Source organism: Pipistrellus hanaki (genome assembly GCF_964339955.1).
Source record: "Pipistrellus hanaki genome assembly, chromosome: 12".
NCBI lineage: Eukaryota > Metazoa > Chordata > Mammalia > Chiroptera > Vespertilionidae > Pipistrellus > Pipistrellus hanaki.
In genome coordinates this window covers 19727700-19749019 of record NC_140514.1, presented here as the reverse complement: position 1 = coordinate 19749019, position 21320 = coordinate 19727700, and the positions used below count along the sequence as shown (strand labels likewise).

Genomic DNA, 21320 nt, shown 5'->3' with positions numbered 1-21320 from the left:
AGTCAGTTGCCTGTCAGGGCACATATCCATCTAGGTTGTAGGTCCGATCTTCGATCTCCAATGGGCACAAGCACAATCACACCTCTCTCTCCATAAATAAATAAATAAATAAATAAATAAATAATAAAAAATGTGTCAAGTCTTGAAGGAATACGCTGTTTGAGTAGAAGTGAAGCTTGAGGATATATGAGGTATTTCTTGTTGACAGACTGAGCTTATGGAAACTAGTTGGTTAAGAGCGGTCAGAGTGGTCAATATATTAAACTGAGCCTTTGAGCAAGTTGCCCAAGATCAAATTTTCTTTACACTGCAGTAAGAAATAAAAATAACCCTTTGATGCATTGTACACCAAGAATTCAATCCCCAAATACTGGTGCTTTCTACTTTTTGAATATAGAAATCTGCAAACCTAACCTGGAGATGGTAATTAGTTCAGAAATTATCTGTTTGGCTCCACTTGTAGCTCTTGGCTTTTTGGAAGATACATGCAATGTTGTCATTGCCCAGCTTCTAAGGGAGTACAGGCTTGAAGTGTCTTCAACACATTTTCATCATATTATGTAAAACTCTAATACAGTGGAGGTTTTTCCTTTAGCATGTAACGTATTCCATCTTTTTGATAAATCAGTAGCTTGGTTACCTTTATTGAGCCGTTCATTCCCAATTAATTCAAAGCAATTCATATTCACAAACAGTACAAGGCAAAGCACAGTCAGGAATATAGAGATGAATATTTTCCCAGTTCAGAAACCGAGTGCATAAGACAAGTATGGATTTAATGACTGTAAATAAGTAAGAATTTGTTAAATGCTGGCATGAGGCCACAGTATGTTACAGGAGCCAGCTTGTGGGGGTAGGAATATCAAGGAAGTCTTCTAGGAGGAGGAAGGAGTCTTTAAAGGCTTGGTGAGATTCAACTGTTAGATAAGATTGTTTTTCTTAGATTGGGGAATGAGTGAGGTTATACCAGTCTAGAACCTATGTTGCTAAGTAAATTATGCTGGTCTCATTGCCCAAGTACTCCAGGAAGGAATCTTAGTACAGTGCTCAGCTTGTGGGAACCAATTTAGACATATATAATGGAGTCTCTATTATCAGAATTTATGTTATGTTCCAAACTAGTTGAAAAGAAAGCTTATCCATGTGAAACAACCAACACTGATGTCCTTGTAGAAGTTCTAATTCCATAGAATATATAATAAGCACAAAAATTCAGATAAGAATGAGGACTTGGATAGCCAGGGAAGGCTTGCTAGGGTAGGTAATGTTTGAGAAGGTTCTTAGAGCATGGGTGTGATTTGTAAAAACCAAAAGTGGTGGGAAAGAGCATTTCAAGATGGTGGACAACATATGTGATGTCATACTGTAGAGAATGCATATGCTATATTATGGGCCAGTGAGGAGACAGAGTTGAAGGAGACAAGCATGGTGTGTTTTGGCAAGCAGTACAAGATCTGATAAGAGACCGGTTGTGGCAGGCCTTAAATGTCAGCCAGAGGAATTTGGACTTGATCCAAGACTTAAAAGGAAGTCAATAAACTCAGGCTAACACTGGCAAATAGGCTGCTATCTCCATACACATAAGACACCCTGAGGAGTGTATTAAATTTTTCCAGCCTCTCCCATGACCAATAAAAATTTTAGCCCTTCCTTGTGGTCAACAGAAGTCCCTAACAGGGAAACCTGGGAACCCCTGTTGCCTACCTGGACAGCAGGTAATGGGACTAGAGATGCTGCCTGATACATGTTCTCAAAATTGCTCAGAGGACCATAGAACCAAGAATTTATAGCAAGAAAGGGAATGTAGAGATCATTTAATCCAGTGGAATCCTTTCTTCAAACAGAAACTTAAGGGGAAGTTCAAGATATTGAAGATAGAAGAGATGGGAAATATGGTGCAGGCTGGGAGGGAGGCCATTGGTAGCCCCAAAAGAGACTAAGCATAGCACTCTGACTCCCTATTTCAAAACAAGGATCTAATCCAAACCAGTATTTGTAGATGAGGAAATAAACACCAGGGGCAGGTGATTTCTTCCTACTTGTCAGATGTGGCTGACCCTGGAGATGGCCCCGCGTGAGGGATGTAAATTGCCTCTTGATCCACTTTCTTCTTCCATGCAGGTTGATCATCCTCATAGAAAATAGTGCAACTATCAATATTTTCTGGGCTGCCCAAGGCCCTCTCTCCAGAGCTGCCCTCCTTGAGCAGGGACTCATGCTCTAGACCAGCAGTCGCCAACCTTTCGGACCTCATGGACCACCAATGGTCCCTGAACCACTGGTTGGCGACCACTGCTCTAGACCTTGCCATTCTCAGCTGGCTGGCTGCTGCTTGATCTGACCAACAAATCATGCTGACATGTTACTAAGTCCTAATATGCAAATAAATCCATTCTCCTGGGTCATACAATTGTTTTTTCAGTATTGGTCTTTTGGAGACTGTACCTTTAACTGAAGTCAGTCACTCTGAGTGCAGGTTTCAGGTAACACCTAGACATGGCGGGAAGGCTTCTTTAGGCCTCATTTGGCCTCCTGCTTCCCCTCTCTCCTATGAGCTGACTCAGCCTTGGTACATTTGGCCTGCATGGTCAGGCTTCAGGCTACCTCCAGGAGGGCTTGTCGGGCATGTTGGGCTGGTATTATGTGAATGGGCCAAGGGAGTGGCTTTGAGAGAGACCCTCCAAAGCCTGTGGTCCTCTTGCTAGTGATGCCCATCCTTCCTTGGCCAAAGGACTGGCCCACGTAACTTCAGGAGCTTCTTCCAGGGCTCCAGCCCTGAACCAGAAGGGACCCTCATCAGCCCACGGCCCTCTGTTCCTGGGTGACACAGAGAGGGTCACTTGGAGAGGCACTCGGGGTGGGAAGCCTCTAGCCTGTGAACGAACCTTCTGACGTTGAGGAGAGGCAGAGTACACTCAAGGTTAGCAGGTCTGGGTTCTGGTCCCGGCTCAGCTACTTAACCAGTGACGTGTGTCCTGTAATTTGGAATCGGGGTGAGGTCTCAGTTTTTACCTGTAAAGCGGGATGTTCTAAAATGACAGTGTGAAATAAATGAGGGCAGAGAGGGACATAGTGAGTAATGGGTATGAAAGTATAAATGAGCTAGATATAGAAATATCTATTGTCAAGTAATTAAATCTTTTATCAGCATAATCGGCCATGTTGAAAATAGGCCTTTGTGTTGACCTCACAGAAGCAGCTGTGCTCAGAGCCTTGCCCTTCACCAGCCTGACTACCAGGACATAACACTGGAGCATGAGGCTGCAAACCAAAATACACTTGTTTGGCACAGCATCTCACTTTTCATCTGATTGTGTTTGGGACACGCAGATACAATTTGTCTGGAAAGCCTTGATGCTATTCTTGGTGGTTGCCCTGATTTTGGGTAGGTCACTTGAGCTGTATGAGCTGCTTTGTGGATTTGTAAAAATGGGAACAATAATGCCCTTTAATAATATTTTTCTTCTTACAAAGATAAAACAGGAATCTTTTTTTAAGATAAAACTTTTAATAAAGTGAAATTGATGTTATTATTATCATTATTACTGTTATGGCCAAAGCTAATGTCCAAGTATATACTTTGCCAGGCTCACATTAGCACAGTTCTGTTGACTATCCTGTTTGAAATTCTCACCTTCTGCCCTGGCTGGGTGGCTCAGTTGGTTGAAGCATCATCCCATACACTAAAAGGTTGCGGGTTCAATTCCCGGTCAGGGCACATACCTACGTTGCAGGTTTGATCTCCGGTTGGGGTGTGTACTGGAGGCAACCGATCAATGTTTCTCTTTTACATGATGTTTTTTTCTGCCCCAAAACCTAATTTGTCTCTCTCTACAAAGCAATGGAAACATATCCTTGGGTAAGGTTTAAAAAAAAAAAATCTCACCTTCTCAGGAAGCTTCTAGAAGTTTTCATTCACCTCACTTATCTTTTTTATAATCCTGGGGAGAAAGTAAGGTTTGAAAAGAAAAGAGACTTCTGTTAGCATTTTATATAATAACTGAAGCTATATATCCTCCAAGCCCCAAACTGTATAATAAAAGTTCTCTTGGATACTACTTTCTCCCATAATTCCTAGCACATAGCTTATTAAGTTATTAACCAGCAATTTCTCTGGCAGCATATTAAACTTTACTTTTAAACAAGTCACAGAGGGGGGGAAAACATGCATCTCTCATAAAAGGAATAAAAAACATACACCCTCTAAAAAGGTTTCCCCGGGCTTTGAACAAATCCCAAGTCCCACACAAGGTCTCTTTTTCCTCATTCTCTGCACATACTTGAGCGTTAGCACATTAATGAGAAAAAGATGCCCCATAGAACGATGGAAAAATATGAGGGCCCTAGGGTGTGGGAGGCTCCCTGGGGGCCCTCAGAAAAGGCAGGTGACCCCAACTGGAGGGAAAGGCAGAGCCTGGGCATTGAGGTTGTGGGCACCTCATGGGCAGTGGCATTCCCAGGAAAACAGAGCAGCTGTGACTTCAACCCAGACCCAAGCAGTACTTCCTGCAGGCTGCCTGGGCCAGGCTGAGGGGTACCCGGGACCCTAGTAACATGGTTAATGCCCTCTGTTTCCAGACTCCATCCCCCAGGAATAAGCCCTGCTTTTCCCGGGGAAGCCACTGGTGCTCCCTAGTGCATGGCTGGGACGCTGGGTTCCTTCCTGGACAGACTCACAGCTCATGTTTCTTGCTTTGTGCATGGCAGCTCAGTAAGAATTCCCTATAAGTTGGTCAACCACCAGAGCAGGGCACGAACATGGCTTCACTTTAAATGGAAAATCCAAGTAGGAGGGCAGCTTATACGTGTGGGTTGTGAGTATAAACACTTGAAAAGCCCCAGACCAAGAAAGGCTGGGTGGAAGTTGGAGCACAACCTACAAATGCAGCTTTGCCATTCCCCCGCCCCAGGGAGGGCAAGGTAAATGAGCAGACCTGGGTAGCCAGCCAGGCCCGGCCTGCCACTGCCAGCTGGCCCCGTGTGTAGATCTAAATTCTGGATGTTACAGTGGGGGGAAATAACTTGTTTAAAAATATATATTCTGCAATTCATGACCATTTGGCATCTCGGTTTAAACAAATCCCCTATTGTTTCTCTAAGAATGCCATATGATTGTTGCTTGGCTGTGGGCTCTGGTAAAAATGGAAATCAGAAGGGAGAGAGGACTTCTCTTTGTGTAGTTGACACTTCCACATTTGTATGACTGAATCTGGCCTGCATCAAAGACATACCTCCTGGCTCCTCACCGCAGCAGCTCTTCCTCTTATAACCAAATGGAAGGAGACGCAGCGGCTGGCCTGTGGACAGCCACCACTGCAGAGACTTGAGCTGCCTACACTACAGAGATGGCAGCGTGATCTCTGGGAGACCAGAGGAAGGTCAGCACAATGTCCTCTGTCAAAGTCAGCCATTCAGATTGCCCTCGGAGGCTGTTTCCTAGAGGACAGGCATGACTGAGTTGTGTGTGTGTGTTTAATTGATTTCCAAGAGGAAGGGAGAAGGGGAGAGAGAGATAGAAATATCAATGATAAGAGAGAATCATTGATTGGCTGCCTCCCACACACCCCACACTGGTAATGGGCCCACAACCTAGGCATGTGCCCCAACCGGGAATTGAACTGTGACCTCCCGGTTCAGAAGTCTACGCTCAACCCCTGAGCCATGCCAGCTCGGCTTGACTGAGTTTTAAATAAAGGAAATGGTGACTGGACATCGTCAAGTGGTGGGGTTCATGGGAACCTGTTATAGACTGTCTTTCCCTCTCCCTCTACTACTGCTTTCCCTCTATCATACTTTTTCTCTTCTCTTTCCCCCACCCCCCACTTCTCATCTGCCTTCTCTCTCCTCTTGCCCACCCAGTTTGCCTCTCTTTTTCTGGCTCTCTTCCTGCCATCCTGTTTCAGGCCTGGGGTGGTCCCCAGAACATAGCTTCAATAACTCCACTGCTGGCTGTGTGGTGAGAAGCTGCCCATGCTTTTTGCCCATTTTAGTTAAGAAGGAGAGGAGATGTGAGTAGGGGTGGGCCTGTGTTGAGCTGAGACTGGAGGATGACCCGCGATGGGCTGTGATGAGCTCCTGCTAGGACTCGAGACCCAGGGTCATTCTAAGCCATCAGGCTTGGCAGCTGCACCTGTTTGATTTTCTGGTCATCATTCTTCCCTGCATGTGGCACGCCCCCACCTGAGTACCTTTGCTCTTGATAACTCTCCTGCTGGCATCACTTCTTTCCTTTCACTGGCCAGATCCTGCCCTGTCTCTAAACCCCTCCCTAATGACATTCCCTCTGGTGGTTTTTGTGTATTTTGTTTTTCTCCACATACACCACACACACACACACACACACACACACACACACACACACACACTCACACGACCATAGTCTTTGCAAAGCCAGAACTTTGTCCTCTCCCTTTTTTTCTGTCCCAAGTAGGATATCCCTCATGGTGCTCACTGTTTCTAGGTTAATGAAGTTAAGCCGTGAGTCTAATCAGGATTCTAGGGGAGCAGTTCCCTGGGGACTGGAATGACCTCAGACCCTGCCTCTGTGGAAGTCCAGGCGGGGTCCCTTGGTTTAGTGACCTTAACAGACACGAGCACCCTGACGAGGGCAGTGCATTCTTCTGGAAGAGTGTAGTCTGTCCCTTCCAGGGAGCCCACCAAGCTTCACAGCAGTGAGTGGGCATCCCAGCTCTCCAATGGGAATTGGGCTGAGGGGGTCCCCCTGGGACTTTACCCCCTGGGAGTTTTTGGAGCTCTTAAAGGTCACTCCTAAGCTCTCCTGTTTGGGACATTTTACTCATCCTCTGTCATTTTCTGCTGTCCTTCCCCTTTGCACTTCTTGTTGTTCTCCAAATATGCCATGTACCCAAGCCTTTGGCCACATTGTGCTTCCTCTGCTGTGGTCACTGCAGATCCTCCCTCGCTCTCCGGGTCTCTGCCAAGTCACTTCCTGACTCACCCAGGTACACCACACACTTCCTCTTCCACCATCTTTAATTTCTCTCCTTCAGGGCACCCATTACACTCTAGTATGATGTTTCTCCCACCAAACTAGTGGGTTTCAAGTTTTTCTGAAGAAAAAAATACATCTTATATGTGATCTCATGTGTATCTATTTTGCTCTGTGGATATATGAATATGTATATACACACTCATGAGATTTTGCACAGTTTAAAATTTTAATGTGTATGTAAGTCTAAAAACAGTCTAAAAATGCAGCAAAAAGGGAATTTACTCAACACTTAGCATATTTAATTTCAGGAATGTTCTCTTTCAACACATTCATCATCATTTTGGATACCAAGCATAACCCTATAGGTACCATACAGTATAATGCAGAGTGGCTTATTACCTGGAAAATAAAAATAAAGGAGTTAGAACAAATCGATCAGTATTTTTACTTAAAGTTAATTGCTTTTCGTAAATTATTTATATCTTACATGTAAATTTATTTAAAAATTCATTCTGGGTAAGGACTTTACAAGTGAAGGAAACAATTCCTTCATTAATTTGATGCACTCTGGTTATATTTTTCCATCCTACCTTCCCTAGCTTGCTCTCTCCTTCCTCTTTCTTCCTCCCTTTCCTTCCCTCCTTTCTTTTCTCCCTCTTATGCTGGTCACTACCCACTAGTTAATTTCATAATCAGCAAAATGGACCATAACCTACAGTTTGAAAAACACTATTCAGGACTCTAAGTTCCTTGAGGGCAGTGACTGTGTCACTGATTCATTTCATCTTCATGTTTCTAAACACTGGCACTATTCCTGGCTCTTAGTCTCCTCTTAGTAAATGTTTTCTGAATGAATGGTCCTCAGTTAGAAAGCTCTGCAGCCACTGGGATTCCGGAAGGGACAGGAGAAGTGAATAATTTATCACAGACTTCCCAAGAGCTCCTGCTGTCCCCCAGACACTAGGGCCATTGTGGACGTGTCTGGGAAGCCCTGCTCTCTGCCCTGCCTTCTGCCTCCCCCCAACGTCCAGGAGAGAGGGCAGGAGGTTTAATGAAGTTCAGAGATTTCCCAAGGCAGAAACATATTAATCAGGTTCTCGGGCAGATTTTTGTCAGGAGACAAATGATTAAAAAAAAAAAAAAAGTGGAAGAAAGCAAGTTTCTTAACAGGCCCTTTGTTTCATTTTAGATATGTAAACTCAGTCCTCATAGTACCTGATTCCTGCTACACCTTCTAAAGCCACTGTTATGCTATTTTTCAGCCCATCTGTTAGACCCAGACCACTTCAGCTTTTTAAAAAACACTAGCTCTTCACTATACCATGCCCCATGCCAGGGTTTTTCCATTTGGGGGTAGCAAAAAGCCCCAAGCCCACCAAAACCCTGTGGCTTGGTTTCCTGTCCAGCTGGCTTGCTCTTCCCAGGATTTTATTCCCATCATCAAAGTGGCTTGACAGACCGAGAACAAACCTCTGGCTCACCCTGAACTCACAGTGTACCATTTCCAAGTCAGAACAAACACCAAGGAAGAGTGAGAAAAAGAGGGAGAAAACATTATTCTCCCGACTTAGAAGCCAGTTCAGAGCGAAGCCCAAGTCTGACTCCAGACAGGGATGTTATGTGGCCGTGGTTGTGGCCGTGGCGGGGCTCCAGGGTGGAGCCATGCGCGGTGGCCGCGCGCCAGGATTTCTCTCTGAGTCAGTCTCGGAGGAGAAGCCATGGATGGACTCCTTTGTGGCCCAGATCCCCTCTGTTCCCTGGAATCGAAAGCAGCAGCGGCGGAGGGAGCCTCCCATGATCTCGTTGACTACCTTCATAGTCATGGGAGCAGTGGGAACTGTCCCTGCAGGGTCCCAGGTCACCAGCCTGTGCCCGGTCCAGAGAAGATGCAGAACACCTCAGCCTGGCAGTGGGCTTTCAAGCTTGCCAAACCTTTCCCTACTCGTTTAGAAAATTTTAAAAAATATATTAACTTTGCTAAAAATCTACTGGAAACTAAGCTCCTCATCAGACTTGAAAGTCAAACCGTTTCCCCCAACACTTCCCTTCATGGTTCCTCAGACAGAGGAACATCCAGGTGCTAAGCTATGCCTGTGAGGCCACCTGGGAGCAGGAAGTATGTTTTTACATGAGAAGCGTCCAGCCAACACGAAGTAGCCCACCTTCTGAAAGCCTGGCTTGCCTTGCTCTTGTTCCCTCCTTCTCAACACATGCTCTCATTTTACCAATCTGGTGTCCCAGGTCCCTAGCCAAGCCGGACTAATGCCTTTCCACATCTATTGCCGCCTCTCAACATAGCCTTCCTTGTCAACTTTGTCTAAATTCTACCCCCCCCCCCCCCATCTTCCAGGGCCCAGCTGGAGTTACATCTTCATTCCATTTCTCCAGTCCACCCTGACTTGTTGCTCTTCACTCCTTATATCCTCTCCCAAAGTTTGACTTTATAGTTGTCTCCATATAACTAAACACTCTCTGAGGTCAGAAATTATCTCATGTGCATCTCCCTCCAGCACCTAGCTTACAGCTGGAGGCTCAGGAGGCATTTCATTTGCTCTCTGCGGGCCATTTCCTCGCCCTGCGCTAGACATCTGATGACTCATTAACTCCTGCAGGGGTTTTCTCCCTTTCTTTCTGAGTAGCCCTTTCTTTGGCAGGGAAAGTCCTACCTGTGGAAATGCTAGAATTGCAAATGATATCATTAAAGAAGTTTTCATAGACTGTGGGCTTTTCATAGTAGGTGGAAGAGTAAGGATAGGAAGTCATGATTGAGAGACCTGGGGATAACTAGGTAGAGGTAAAAAGTATGAGAAGGATTAGGGGTAAAAAATTCAGATAGGTAAAAGTTTTAAGAATAGCAAAATGGACTAGAAGAAACTGGGGGTGGGGGGTGGAATTTATATAAAATTTTGGAGAAGGGTTAGACTTTGTAAGCTTGACATAAAACTCAGGAGACATAAATTTAAAAATTGATATATTTGACTGCATAAAACTAAACATTCTTGAATTGCAAGATAAAATCATGAGTAAAGTTAAAAGACAATTGATAAATTGCAAAAACATATTTGTAACATTTGATAAAGTAGATTTTCTTATATACAAAGAGTTCCTACAAAAAAAAAAAAAAAAGACCAACAACATAATATACATGGAATTTGATACAGTTCATAGAAAAAAAAACTTCAAGTATCTTTTTTTTTTTAGTTGATTTTTTACAGAGAGGAAGGGAGAGTTAGAAACATCGATGAGAGAGAATCATCGATCAGCACACCCTCTTGCACACCCTCTACTGGGGATGTGCCCACAACCAAGGTACATGCCCTTGACTGGAATCGAACCTGGGACCTTTCAGTCCGCAGGCCGATGCTCTATCCACTGAGCCAAACTGGTTTTGGCTCAAGTATCTTTTTTGAAAAACATGTAAAGTACATTCAGCCTCACTTCTCCTATATAATAAAAGGCTAATATGCAAATTGTCCCCTCGGGAGTTCAGTCGCTCACTATGATGTGCACTGACCACCAGGGGGAGGTGCGGAACATGGCAGGTTACCAGCAGTGGTGGTGGGGCCCTGAGGGAGCAAGGGAAAGAGGAGGCAGGGCAGCCAAGGGGTAAGGAACCTGATTGGCCCTGATTGCCGGCTAGGCCTAGGGACCCTATCCATGTGCAAGGCCTCTAGTAATAAAATAATTGTGATTGCGAATTCTTACACACTGTTGGTGAAAGTGTAAATTGGTACAGTCTTTTTGGAGGGCACCTTGTCAAAATCAATCAAAATTTTAAGTGTGCAATATTTTGATCCCGCAATTCAGCTTCTAGGAATTTCTCCTCTTATATGTACAAAACTTATGTACATGTATATTTATTGCATTGTTTTCAGCAAAGTATCTTACACAATCTGAATTATTTCAATGGGGGATTGGCACATACATGAAATAGAGCTGTTTACAGCCCTTTTTTTTTTTTTTTAATAAGTCAAATCTCTGTTTTTAATAGAATGATATCCAAAATATATTAGTGGGAAAAAAGCAATGCTCAGAAGTTAGTACAGCAGATCCTCAAATGCCATGGTTTCCTTCAATGTCATCATGTTATAATGTTGGCGAGATGTTGTAGGAACTTAACTCTTGTTTATATTAATTGGCCTGTGGTCAAATTGGTTTTGTTAAATGTCTTCTCACTTGAAGTCACAGTACCTATTGACAGTGTTAAGTTGGGCTTACTATACATAGTAAACCACTATTTATGTAAAAATAAACAAGTGGATAGCTCTCGAGAGATGCTTGTTAAAGAACAGAATGTTCCTGGAAAGATATACTAAGTAGTAATAATGGTTGCCTTTGGGAACAGATTACGGGTAGAGGGTGAAGGCATAGAAAAGGAACTTAATTTTCACACTATGTCCTTTTGTACTGTTTGAATTATTTTTATACCATGCGCATGTGTTACCTATTTTTTAAAACTAATTTTTTAAAAATAACCAGATGCAGGTATGAAATTAGGCCAAACATGCAGTATACATATAAACTAGGAGTGATGGCAGGGTAGAAGCCAGGGAGAGGGCAGATAGTGTTGGTGAAGCAAGTCAGTGAGACAGAAGTGAGGCAGGTCAGCAACAGAGAAACCTTGAAACAAGACTGTTTTGTTTTATTTTATTTTTTTTTTATTTTTATTTTTTAAATATATTTTATTGATTTTTGTACAGAGAGGAAGGGAGAGAGATAGAGAGCTAGAAACATCAATGAGAGAGAGTCATCGATCAGCTGCCTCTTGCACACCCCCTACTGGGGATATGCCCGCAACCAAGGTACATGCCCCTGACCGGAATCGAACCCGGGGCCCTTCAGTCCCCAAGCCGACGCTCTATCCATTGAGCTAAACCAGTCCCGGCAAGACTGTTTTGTTTTAAATCAAAAGTATCTGATTGCTTTTCTTTTTTAAAAATATTGATTTTTTACAGAAAGGAAGAGAGAGGGATAGAGAGCTAGAAACGTCGATAAGAGAGAAATACCGATCAGCTGCCTCCTGCACAACCCCCCTGGGGATGTGCCCGCAACCAAGCCACATGCCCCTGTCCCGAATAGAACCCGGGACCCTTCAGTCCATAGGCTGACGCTCCATCCACTGAGCCAAACTGGTTTCATCCTGATTGCTTTCCTTGCTAAAACATATGGCAGCCCTAAGATATGGGCAGCTCAGGTGAGAGTGGGAATAAACTTCGGGGAAATGGTAAACTTATTCACAGGGAATGAGAAGAAAGGTTTCCATCAGTAAATGGAAATCCACTAGCCAGAATGCTTGTGCCATTCCCCAATCTCATGTTAAAGCAGAGAAGGGCAGGGAATGAACGCTTAGGGGGGATCTGCCATGGGTACCGAGGTGGGCATTCCAGTTTGCTCTGCCACACCAAATACTCAGAGTAACTCACAGAGGTGACTAGGGTTCCCATTGTCCAGGTCAGGAGTCTGACTCAGGTCACAGAGATAAATGGCAAAGCCAGCACTCAAACCCAGATCTCTTCCTACTGTTTTTACTACTCGTGCCAAATTATTAGTACACTGAGGAGGCTAGGGCTCTTTTCCTAGTCAGGATGAAGTGAGGATCAGAGCCAGGCACCAACAGTGTTGATCTTTTTTTTTTTTTTTTTAATTGATTGATTGATTTTTATAGAGAAACATTGATTTGTTGTTCCATTTATTTATGCATTCATTGATTGACTCTTGTATGTGCCCTGACTAGGGATTGAACTCACAACTGAGACAATGCTCTAACCAACTGAGCTACCTTGCCAGGGCAGTGCCATTCTCAAAAGAAATACTCCATTCTTCCTTTTGTATCTAGATCCCTACGTCTGAGTCCACTCACTTGTTCCAGCCTGTGGGTCATATTGTACAATGAACTGCTCCATTTATTGAGGGAAGAAAATACTCCATTAATTAGGAAAGTCTGCTCCGGTGTATGTTAATGCTTTCATGTGTTTATTTTTCACCTGGTTCCTTTAAGTCCGTAAACATGGTTTGTCATATGCGAGTGCAATTTTCCTTCTCCAAAATGCTACCCAGTGATCTTCCCAACCAATGGTTTTCCCCCTAGATTTGTTCATTAAGAAGAAAATAATAGAAGATGGTCCTCCCACCACCACATCTTGTTTTCAGATAACTGAGAGACAATATTGGTTTTTGTTCGTTTTCCATTTATTTTCCTTGTAGCCAGAGTATGAAGTGTTATCTGTTTTATACACGCCTACGCCTGACCTTCACCACAGGCTTTAGGATTTCTTTTTCCCACTTGACTTACGGATGTGTTCTCACCATTGGTGATTATCTGTTCTTTTCTAACATTTGCTGTAACTCCCTAAGCCTCATGACATGCCTGGTAGAAAAATACCCATTTTTCTCTTTTCTGTGACCTAGGCCTCGGGGAGAGAAAAATATCAATTTATTTTTCTATTCTTTACCTTTCTAGGCAAAATCCATGTTTGGTGACCAGAGCTGTGTATATTGATATCCTCTTCCTGTTGACTCGCTGCCTTGACAAACCCACAAAAGGCAACCAGCCAGGTATGATTCATAGTTATATCATATTTTGGAATGGTTACAGGTCTTTGAAATGTAGGTGGGGTTTTGAGTGACTCTACCACACACTCCCCCACCTTCTACTTTTGTTAAGACTAAACCACACATCGAAATTAAACATAGTGTCATAGGGTCCCCTCCTAGAAGCTTCTCAAGGAAACACGTCCTTGTTTAGTTGGAAGTTTGCTGTTTACTTTCTATGTGGTCTTTCAGGGAAGAGTGTTGAATCTGCTCAGATACTCTCCATGTTTCTAAGACCTTGGCTTTTTCTTATTTCATGCATTTCCTTTGAAAGGTCATCATTTTCAATAAGAGTTCTTTCTGTTCCATTTGTGGAGATAACTGAGCTGGACTCATTAACATTGGAGCCTGGATATTTGAGACTGTCTCAAATCCACCCCTCGCTACCTCACACTCTGACTTTATACGTGTTCCTGGGTCATATATGTTTCCTGGTATGGGTCCCAGATCCACATACAATTGTTCTATTTTAATCACGATCCACAAAGTGGTTTTCTTAAAAGGGAGAAGGGCAACTCCAAATAAAAATTTTTTTTGATGTGTTTATATAAGAGGCCGCAGGAAGTGCTGTACATGAGTTCCAGGCCACAGACTGAAACTGATTTTCGTCAACACAAACTGGAATGCAGGGTAACGAGCCTGCAACTGGTTAAAATCAGCCTCTTCTAATTGATTAGGCCTGTCTGAAGGAGGCTACAATTACAGAGTCAGACTCTGAGTACAAGCAGGCCAGGCCTTTCCTCTGTTAAATTTAGTCTGTCAATGATTTGTTGTCTTCAGTAAATATATTCAGGCTGTCAGAGTCCAGCTCTGTCCAGATGGAACCCTGCTCCCAAATTCAAACCAAGTTAAAATACTTCGAGGGGGAGGTGCGAAACCACCTCGCCCGGATCAATGCATATTAGCCCACAAAGCCCCCTGGCCATGCAGAGGTCATAAGAACATGCCTGGACTTTCATCAGCTCCACATCCCTGCACAGGAGTAGCTGTTGTGTCCATTTGGTAGAATAGGATCATATAGTTTTATGGCTGTAAAACAGTCCTCCTTTATGCCTCTCGTCCCAGCATAATTATTAATAGTGCCCCCTTTTACTCTTGAAAGTGTCCAGGTTTGCGCAATAAATTATAGGTCACCCTAGCTATAAGACACCTCAGGGTTGTGTCCGCTTTATTTTACTCTTGAGCTAACTGGGGTCCAGAGATTATAAACCAGATGTTACCAGATGTAAGTTGTTTTGGGTTTCCAACATTTTTGTATTTCAATTCCAGACTCCAGCTTTATAATACTTCTCTGCTTAGTGCCTACAGGGCCTTGGCCATGAAAGAGTTGCTTACCACTCACAAGTCCAGTCAGTGGCATCCTATCAGAGTTGTGTGGTTGACTGTAATTATTAGTTTATTTGAACTAAGTTTTTCTTTTCTTTTTTCCTTTTTAAAAAAAATATATTTTATTGATTTTTTACAGAGAGGAAGAGAGAGGAATAGAGAGTTAGAAACATCGATGAGAGAGAATTATAGATCATCTGCCTCCTGCACACCTCCTACTGGGGATGTGCCCATAACCAAGGTACATGCCCTTGACCAGAATCGAACCTGGGACCTTTCAGTCCGCAGGCAGACGCTCTATCCATTGAGCCAAACCGGTTTCGGCTGAACTAAGGTTTTCTTGCCTTAGTACCATTATTTCTTGTCTAGAAGGGTTAACCCTTGAATGTTGTGAAATATCCTCTCTCTTCTCCAAGTGCCTGCCCTTTAGCTCTTCCATAAAGATGACTTTGGCCATTTTGAATCATCCTTTCCTCCCAACTCTTATCCCAGTATGACAACCATGGCTCTAAATATTTTATCCTGCACTGTATGGCAGACACTGGCGACATGTGGCTCTTGAGCATTTGGGATGTGACTGATCCAAATTGAGATGTTCTGTAAGAATAAAATTAAACACAAAATCTCAAAGACCTGGTATGGAAAAAAGTGTTAAATTTCTCATTGATTTTTTTCTTTTTTCTTTTTTTTTTATAATATATTTTTTTATTAAATTATTATTTTTGTACATATATCAATGACCCCCCCCCTCCCGTATATACCCTCCCTCCCCAGAGTTTTGTGTCCATTAGTTGTACTTATATGCATGTATACAAGTCCTTCGGTTGATCTCTTATCTCCCCAAGATCTCCCCAACCTCCCCGCTGTAATTTGACAGTCTGCTTGTTGCTTTACTGTCTCTATCTCATTGATTTTTTTCATTGATTATGAGTCAGAATGATATTTTTTATATATTGGATTAAATCAAATGTATTATTAAAACTAATTTCACTTGTTTCTTTTTGCTTTAAAAATGTGGCTACTAGAAAATCAAAATTACATATATGCCTCATATTATGTTCCTGTTGGACAAGTACTGTTTTTGTCTAGACCTTTGGGAATTACCCTCATAAACCACAGGATGTATGTGTAGGTATCTGTGTCTTTCTCTGTGAAGGCATGTATTCATATAATGCATTCACAGAACAGTAGAACAAATTGTCCTTCTCTGAGGATGAATTAGATTTTTAGAACTAACCAAATGTCAAATACAATGGTGATTTAAGAGGGATAGCACTGTTTAGGTAAAAATAAACTTGTGAGCTTAAAATAATGAAAACTATTTTTGTGTGTTTCATAGATTGTTTTCAAAGGCCATTTGAACAATAGTTAAGTATATTACCAACCAAGGTGATCACTTACTTAGATGTGTAGATTTCACCACGATTTCAGAATAATGTCATAACATAATAGTTTACCTTATAAGCCAAAGAATGTGCTTTGCAGCCCTGGCCAGTGTTGGTCAGTGGTTAAAGTATTGGCCCTCACACCCAAGTGTCGCAGGTTTGATTCCCGGTCAAGGGCACATAACTGGATTGCAGGCTTGATACCACTGGGGTGAGTTTGGGAGGCAACCAATTCATGTGTCTCTCTGACATCAATGTTTCTCTCTCTCCCACACCCTCCATCCCTTCCACTCTCTAAAAATCAATGTAAAATATATCCTCCAGGGAGGAGTTTTGCAAAAAGAATGTGCTTTGCATCATCAGAATAAGTGCTCAGTTAATATTAGCTACCATTAATATTTTCATCATTATCAAGACTTGGAAACCAACCATCTAATCTAATCCTTTACAGCCTAGCAGAATTATGCTCTACCCCTCACATTCACTACTTTCCTCCTATTCTTTTTTTTTTTTTTTAATACTTTTTTATTGATTTTTAGAGAGTGAGAGAGGGATAGAGAGATAGAAACATTGATGAGAGAGAAACATCAGTTGGCTGCCTCCTGCATGCGCCCTACTGGGAATGAACCTGAAACCCAAGCATTTGTGCTGACCAGAATCGAACAGGCGACCTCTTGGTTCGTGGGACAATGCTCAACCACTGAGCCACATTGGCTGGGCTTTCCTTCTATTCTTAAACATTTTCAGGAAAGAAGAAATGCCTGCTTTCTCAGGAAGACACTGAGGCACAGCATCACTGGTACAGAATATCAAGAATCCAGTTGATTCCGTCTGCTCCTGCCCCTTTGAATTAGAAAAGGATCATTTTTGTTGTTGTTCATTTATTTTCTTTTAGACATGACAACTAGCATCAGAAACATTGAGCACCTGCATCTGGAGATGCACGTGAATATGTCTTGGGCTTATAAGTAGTTGCAATAAGGGGTTACAAAAAGGAAATGTGTACTGAATACAGCTGAGGCACTAAAAAATGAATGGTCATTTCTACTAGGGAGGACAGTAAGAGCTTCATAGAAGAGGTGACATTTCTCTCTATGCCTGCATCCTCTTAGGAGTCTTAGCAACCTTGGGAAGCTCAGTTCCTCTTGTCACTAAAAAAGAATGTAACGGAAAATCCCTTCTCGGAATGTCAAAGAGATATGTGCAGGCATTGTGGTCATCCGTATTGGGAGTTTGGGAGGTGGGTGGTGAGGAGTGGAGGACCAGACTAAAGTTAAAGGCAACATATTGCTAAAAGTAGTTGTTTTATAATGGTGTGTTTATAGGCAGGTTCACTCCTCTGATTTCTCATTGTACGAATTTTACACAATAGAATCCTGTTTGTGTGTGTACATGTATTTCAACAATAAATGTATCTAAATAGGAAGGAGATTAATTATTCCCAAAGAAATAAAGTAATATCACTTTTAGGAAAAATTTTTTGGATGGAGGAAACCCAGATCCTCTCAAATATTATTTTGTAAGTGACCTTGTAAGGCTATTCTTACCTCTAACGTATCTTAGAACCACATTGAAGGGCCGGGGGCATAAACAATGAGAAAAAAACAGTGAAGGGGAAAGGCAGAGATGATTAGAAAAGCTTAAGATAATGATGTGTTTTGTGTAATTCAAACTTTTATCTTAGAACTTCCCAATCATTTGAGGTTTTCTCAGCCATTAACTAGGTTTTAAAAATTCCAAATCTGGGGGTTGTGTTTTGAGTTGTAAAGTGATTTAAACCCACCAGGACTCTCTGTCCCCTGTATTATTTTTCCTCTTCTGAATCCAGCTGTCATCATTAGAATAGATCAGTTTCCTGCTGGAAAGAAAATTATAGTCTCCGGTTGGAGCTGGGGGATGAGGAAGAAAAGGCCTTGCTGCCACAGGACTCGGAGGCTGCTACAGGCCTGGGCAGGGACATGGAATAGAGAGCTTTCTTCCTCAGTTTAAACTCATCTCAAATTATTTGCTCTCGGGTTGGAAATTTTCCAGTGAAATATCTGTTTACTGAAATTCTATCTGAATCTTGACTAAATATTTATCCTCTTATTCTGAGAGATGGACTTTCTATTTCTCTTTTATGTCCACACCCCTTAAATTTGTGTTTTTCACATCAATTGAATTGGACATTTTCTTTTACCAAGTGTTTAAACAAGTCTCTTACCTATTTGCACTTTCTGACTTTCAGTTGAAGTTTGTGAGGGGGGTTTTCTTTTCTAGTCTCTATTTTAGTAATTTTAGCAACCTGGTTCTCTCTTTTATAACTATAAATGAAGAGGATTCGTTAATCCCAAAGAGGTAAAGAATTGACATAATTTTATAGAAATGTTTCAGGTGGAGAAGGATTTGTCCATCCTGTTCCATATCACATCTGAAACGTATATTGAATGCACATTATATTCTCATTTTCAGGAAACATTTTCAATATCATCTTTCTCATAATCCCTAGCTGGGTAGCTCAGTTGATTAGAATGTTGTCCTGATACACCAAGGTTGTGGGTTCCATCCCTAGTCAGGGCACACACAAAAAGCAACCAATGAATGCATGAATAAGGGGAACAACACATTGATGTTTCTCTCGCTCTCTCCCTTTCTCTTTTTAAAGATCGATAAATTAAAATTTTAAAAATATATGTCATCTTTCTTGTAGAGATCATAATATGACCAATATTTATTGAGCACTTAACTCTAGGCTAAGCACTATGCAGGCATTTGCATGCATTCATGAAGGAGGTACTAGTGATCCTTCATTTAATTTTAATTTTTATTTTTTTAATCTTCACCCAAGGATATGTTTATTGACTTTAGAGTCAAACCAACCTCCTGTACTCCCCCTAATCAGGGATCGAACCTGCAACCTTTTGATGTATGGGATGATGCTGTAACCAACTGAGCCACCCAGTCAGGCATGGTCCTTCATTTTAGACATGAGGAAACTGAGGCACAGAGAAAACTTCTTAATGTTACATGTGTGGTAAGATAGCAGAGCTTGATCCCAGTTGTTGTAGCTCAGTGGTGGAGCTACAACAACTGGGAACCAGGATTCCCCATCAGGGCACATGACTTGGTTGCAGGTTTGATCTCCAATAGTAGGTATGCAGGAAGCAGCCAATCAATGATTCTCTGTCATCACGGATGTTTCTCTCTCTCCCCCCTTCCTCTCTGAAATCAATAAAAATAAAAACAAGTAACAAAAAAGATAGCAGACCCTGAGCTTTCCAGCCACCTACTCTGTGGCCTCACAACCCCATCCGGGCCAGAGTCAGAAAACCACTCAGAAAGGGTGCCCTAGAATCCTCTTCATTGACATAACTTCTCAGGGTTCTTCCTCTCTTGAAGGACCCGCAGTCCTCAGAGAGGGGTCCCCTTTACAAGAGCTTCTAGGTCAGCGGTTGCCAACCTTTTGGACCTCATGGACCACCGGTGGTCCTCTGACCACCAGTTGGCGACCACTGTTCTAGAACACATGCTTTTACAGTGACCTTCTTGCCTGTGTTTCTCTCTCCCATTCTGAGGGACTCTGGAGTAATGTGAGGTGTTCCCAGGATTGGAGCAGTTACTAGAAAGAGAAAACTTGACCATTCCTGGGCAGGCCCCTGCTCTGTCTCCTTTTGAAAGTGGACCTACAGCCACTGCACAAAACACTTCCCAACACCAGGCTGCTGGTGACTGCATTTTGTGGTTTCTTTCTTAGTTGGAATTTATAGTTCAGATCTCATCATTTTGCCAAATGCAATAAACATTTTGTTTTAATTGGGATGCAACTTTTTATTGTTAATATTTTTCTTCTAAATGCCTTAAAAGTTACCAGTTTGTGTGCGTGAAGTCAGAATTCCTAAATAGTCTACAGGCTTGGTCAGTGTGCTTTGTAGATCAGTGGAAGATTAGAAGACAGACTCTCATTTATTACTGCTCGTATGTATACAATGGAGGTTGGGTCATGTAAGCCTCCCAAAGGCCAGTTTAGATGTTGATGATGGTTAAGTGGTAAAATCTGTGGGAAATATTCAACAATGCCTTGTATTTATATTGCCTATAACATGAATAATATATGTGTGACATGAATAAGTATAAGGTCAATGATTTTTATACATATTAACTTTCTTTACCTAAGTTCCTGGGAAATATAGCCAAACAATTACAGAGAATGAAAACATTGGCAACTTACAAACACCTGCTTTGATTATTTGGTCTAATTAGGTTAAATTTAACCAATCCCATCTGAACAAATTGAAAACAATTCATATCTGTTCCCTCGGTCATGCACTTTTATCAGCATTAGATGCAGATGTGTTTAATATGACACAGTTGGTGCTATTCTCTCAGCTCTGGGTGGGAGATAAAAGGGAATTGAGAACACATTTTTAGAGTCTTCTGGGGACTTTGTATTTCTGGGCCTGCAGCTATGAAATTTCAAGGGGGAAAAACGGGCTTTGTTGTCAATAAATTAGTTTTGTTTTTTTTTTCTCCAAAACATTGGGACTATCATCTGAGCTGTTGCTTTTGCCAAAAGTGTCTTTCCCAGGGACAGTGAGCTCCTAAAATAAGCGGATGGTTCCTAGCTGCCTCTCCGATGTCAGAATAATACAGGGTGTGTTAATAGATTGCTAGGTTCATGTGGTGTTTATCCCTCATTCATTCCAAGCCTGGTGCTGAGTACATAGACCCACAATCTTTAGAATTTTAGAGTTCAGAGACCACTTAATCAATAGGTAGAGTGGAAACTGTAGCAATGAAGTGACTTGTCCAAGGTCACACAGCTGGTTAGTGAAGTAAGTTTTTCTGGTTCCTGGTCTATTTCCATTTCTATAACCAAAATTAAGGGCCTCATAATAGTGTGAGTTGGGCTGAGTGTCTGGAACTGTAACAGAACAATATCTCAAACCCCTCTTACCCACATCTCCACCCCAGGGGTAAAATACTGTTCAGATGAGCCACTGGGGTCTCAGATCTGTAATTTCAGGTTTGCTGTGTGTTCCTGTCTTGCCCCATTCCAGCCCCCCTCATCACAGATCATATGAAACTAG

General features: G+C 42.3%; 1 protein-coding gene across 4 annotated transcripts in view; it reads left to right on the top strand.

Annotated features, from left to right (window-relative positions):
• THADA (THADA armadillo repeat containing) overlaps positions 1-21320 on the top strand; it is a 279146-nt gene that overhangs the window by 200669 nt on the left and 57157 nt on the right. For all 4 annotated transcript variants that reach the window (XM_084901467.1, XM_084901468.1, XM_084901466.1 and 1 more), the window contains exon 31: positions 13413-13507. In XM_084901467.1, the coding sequence (XP_084757593.1) occupies positions 13413-13507 (95 nt within the window). The remainder of the gene's footprint in view (positions 1-13412; positions 13508-21320) is intronic.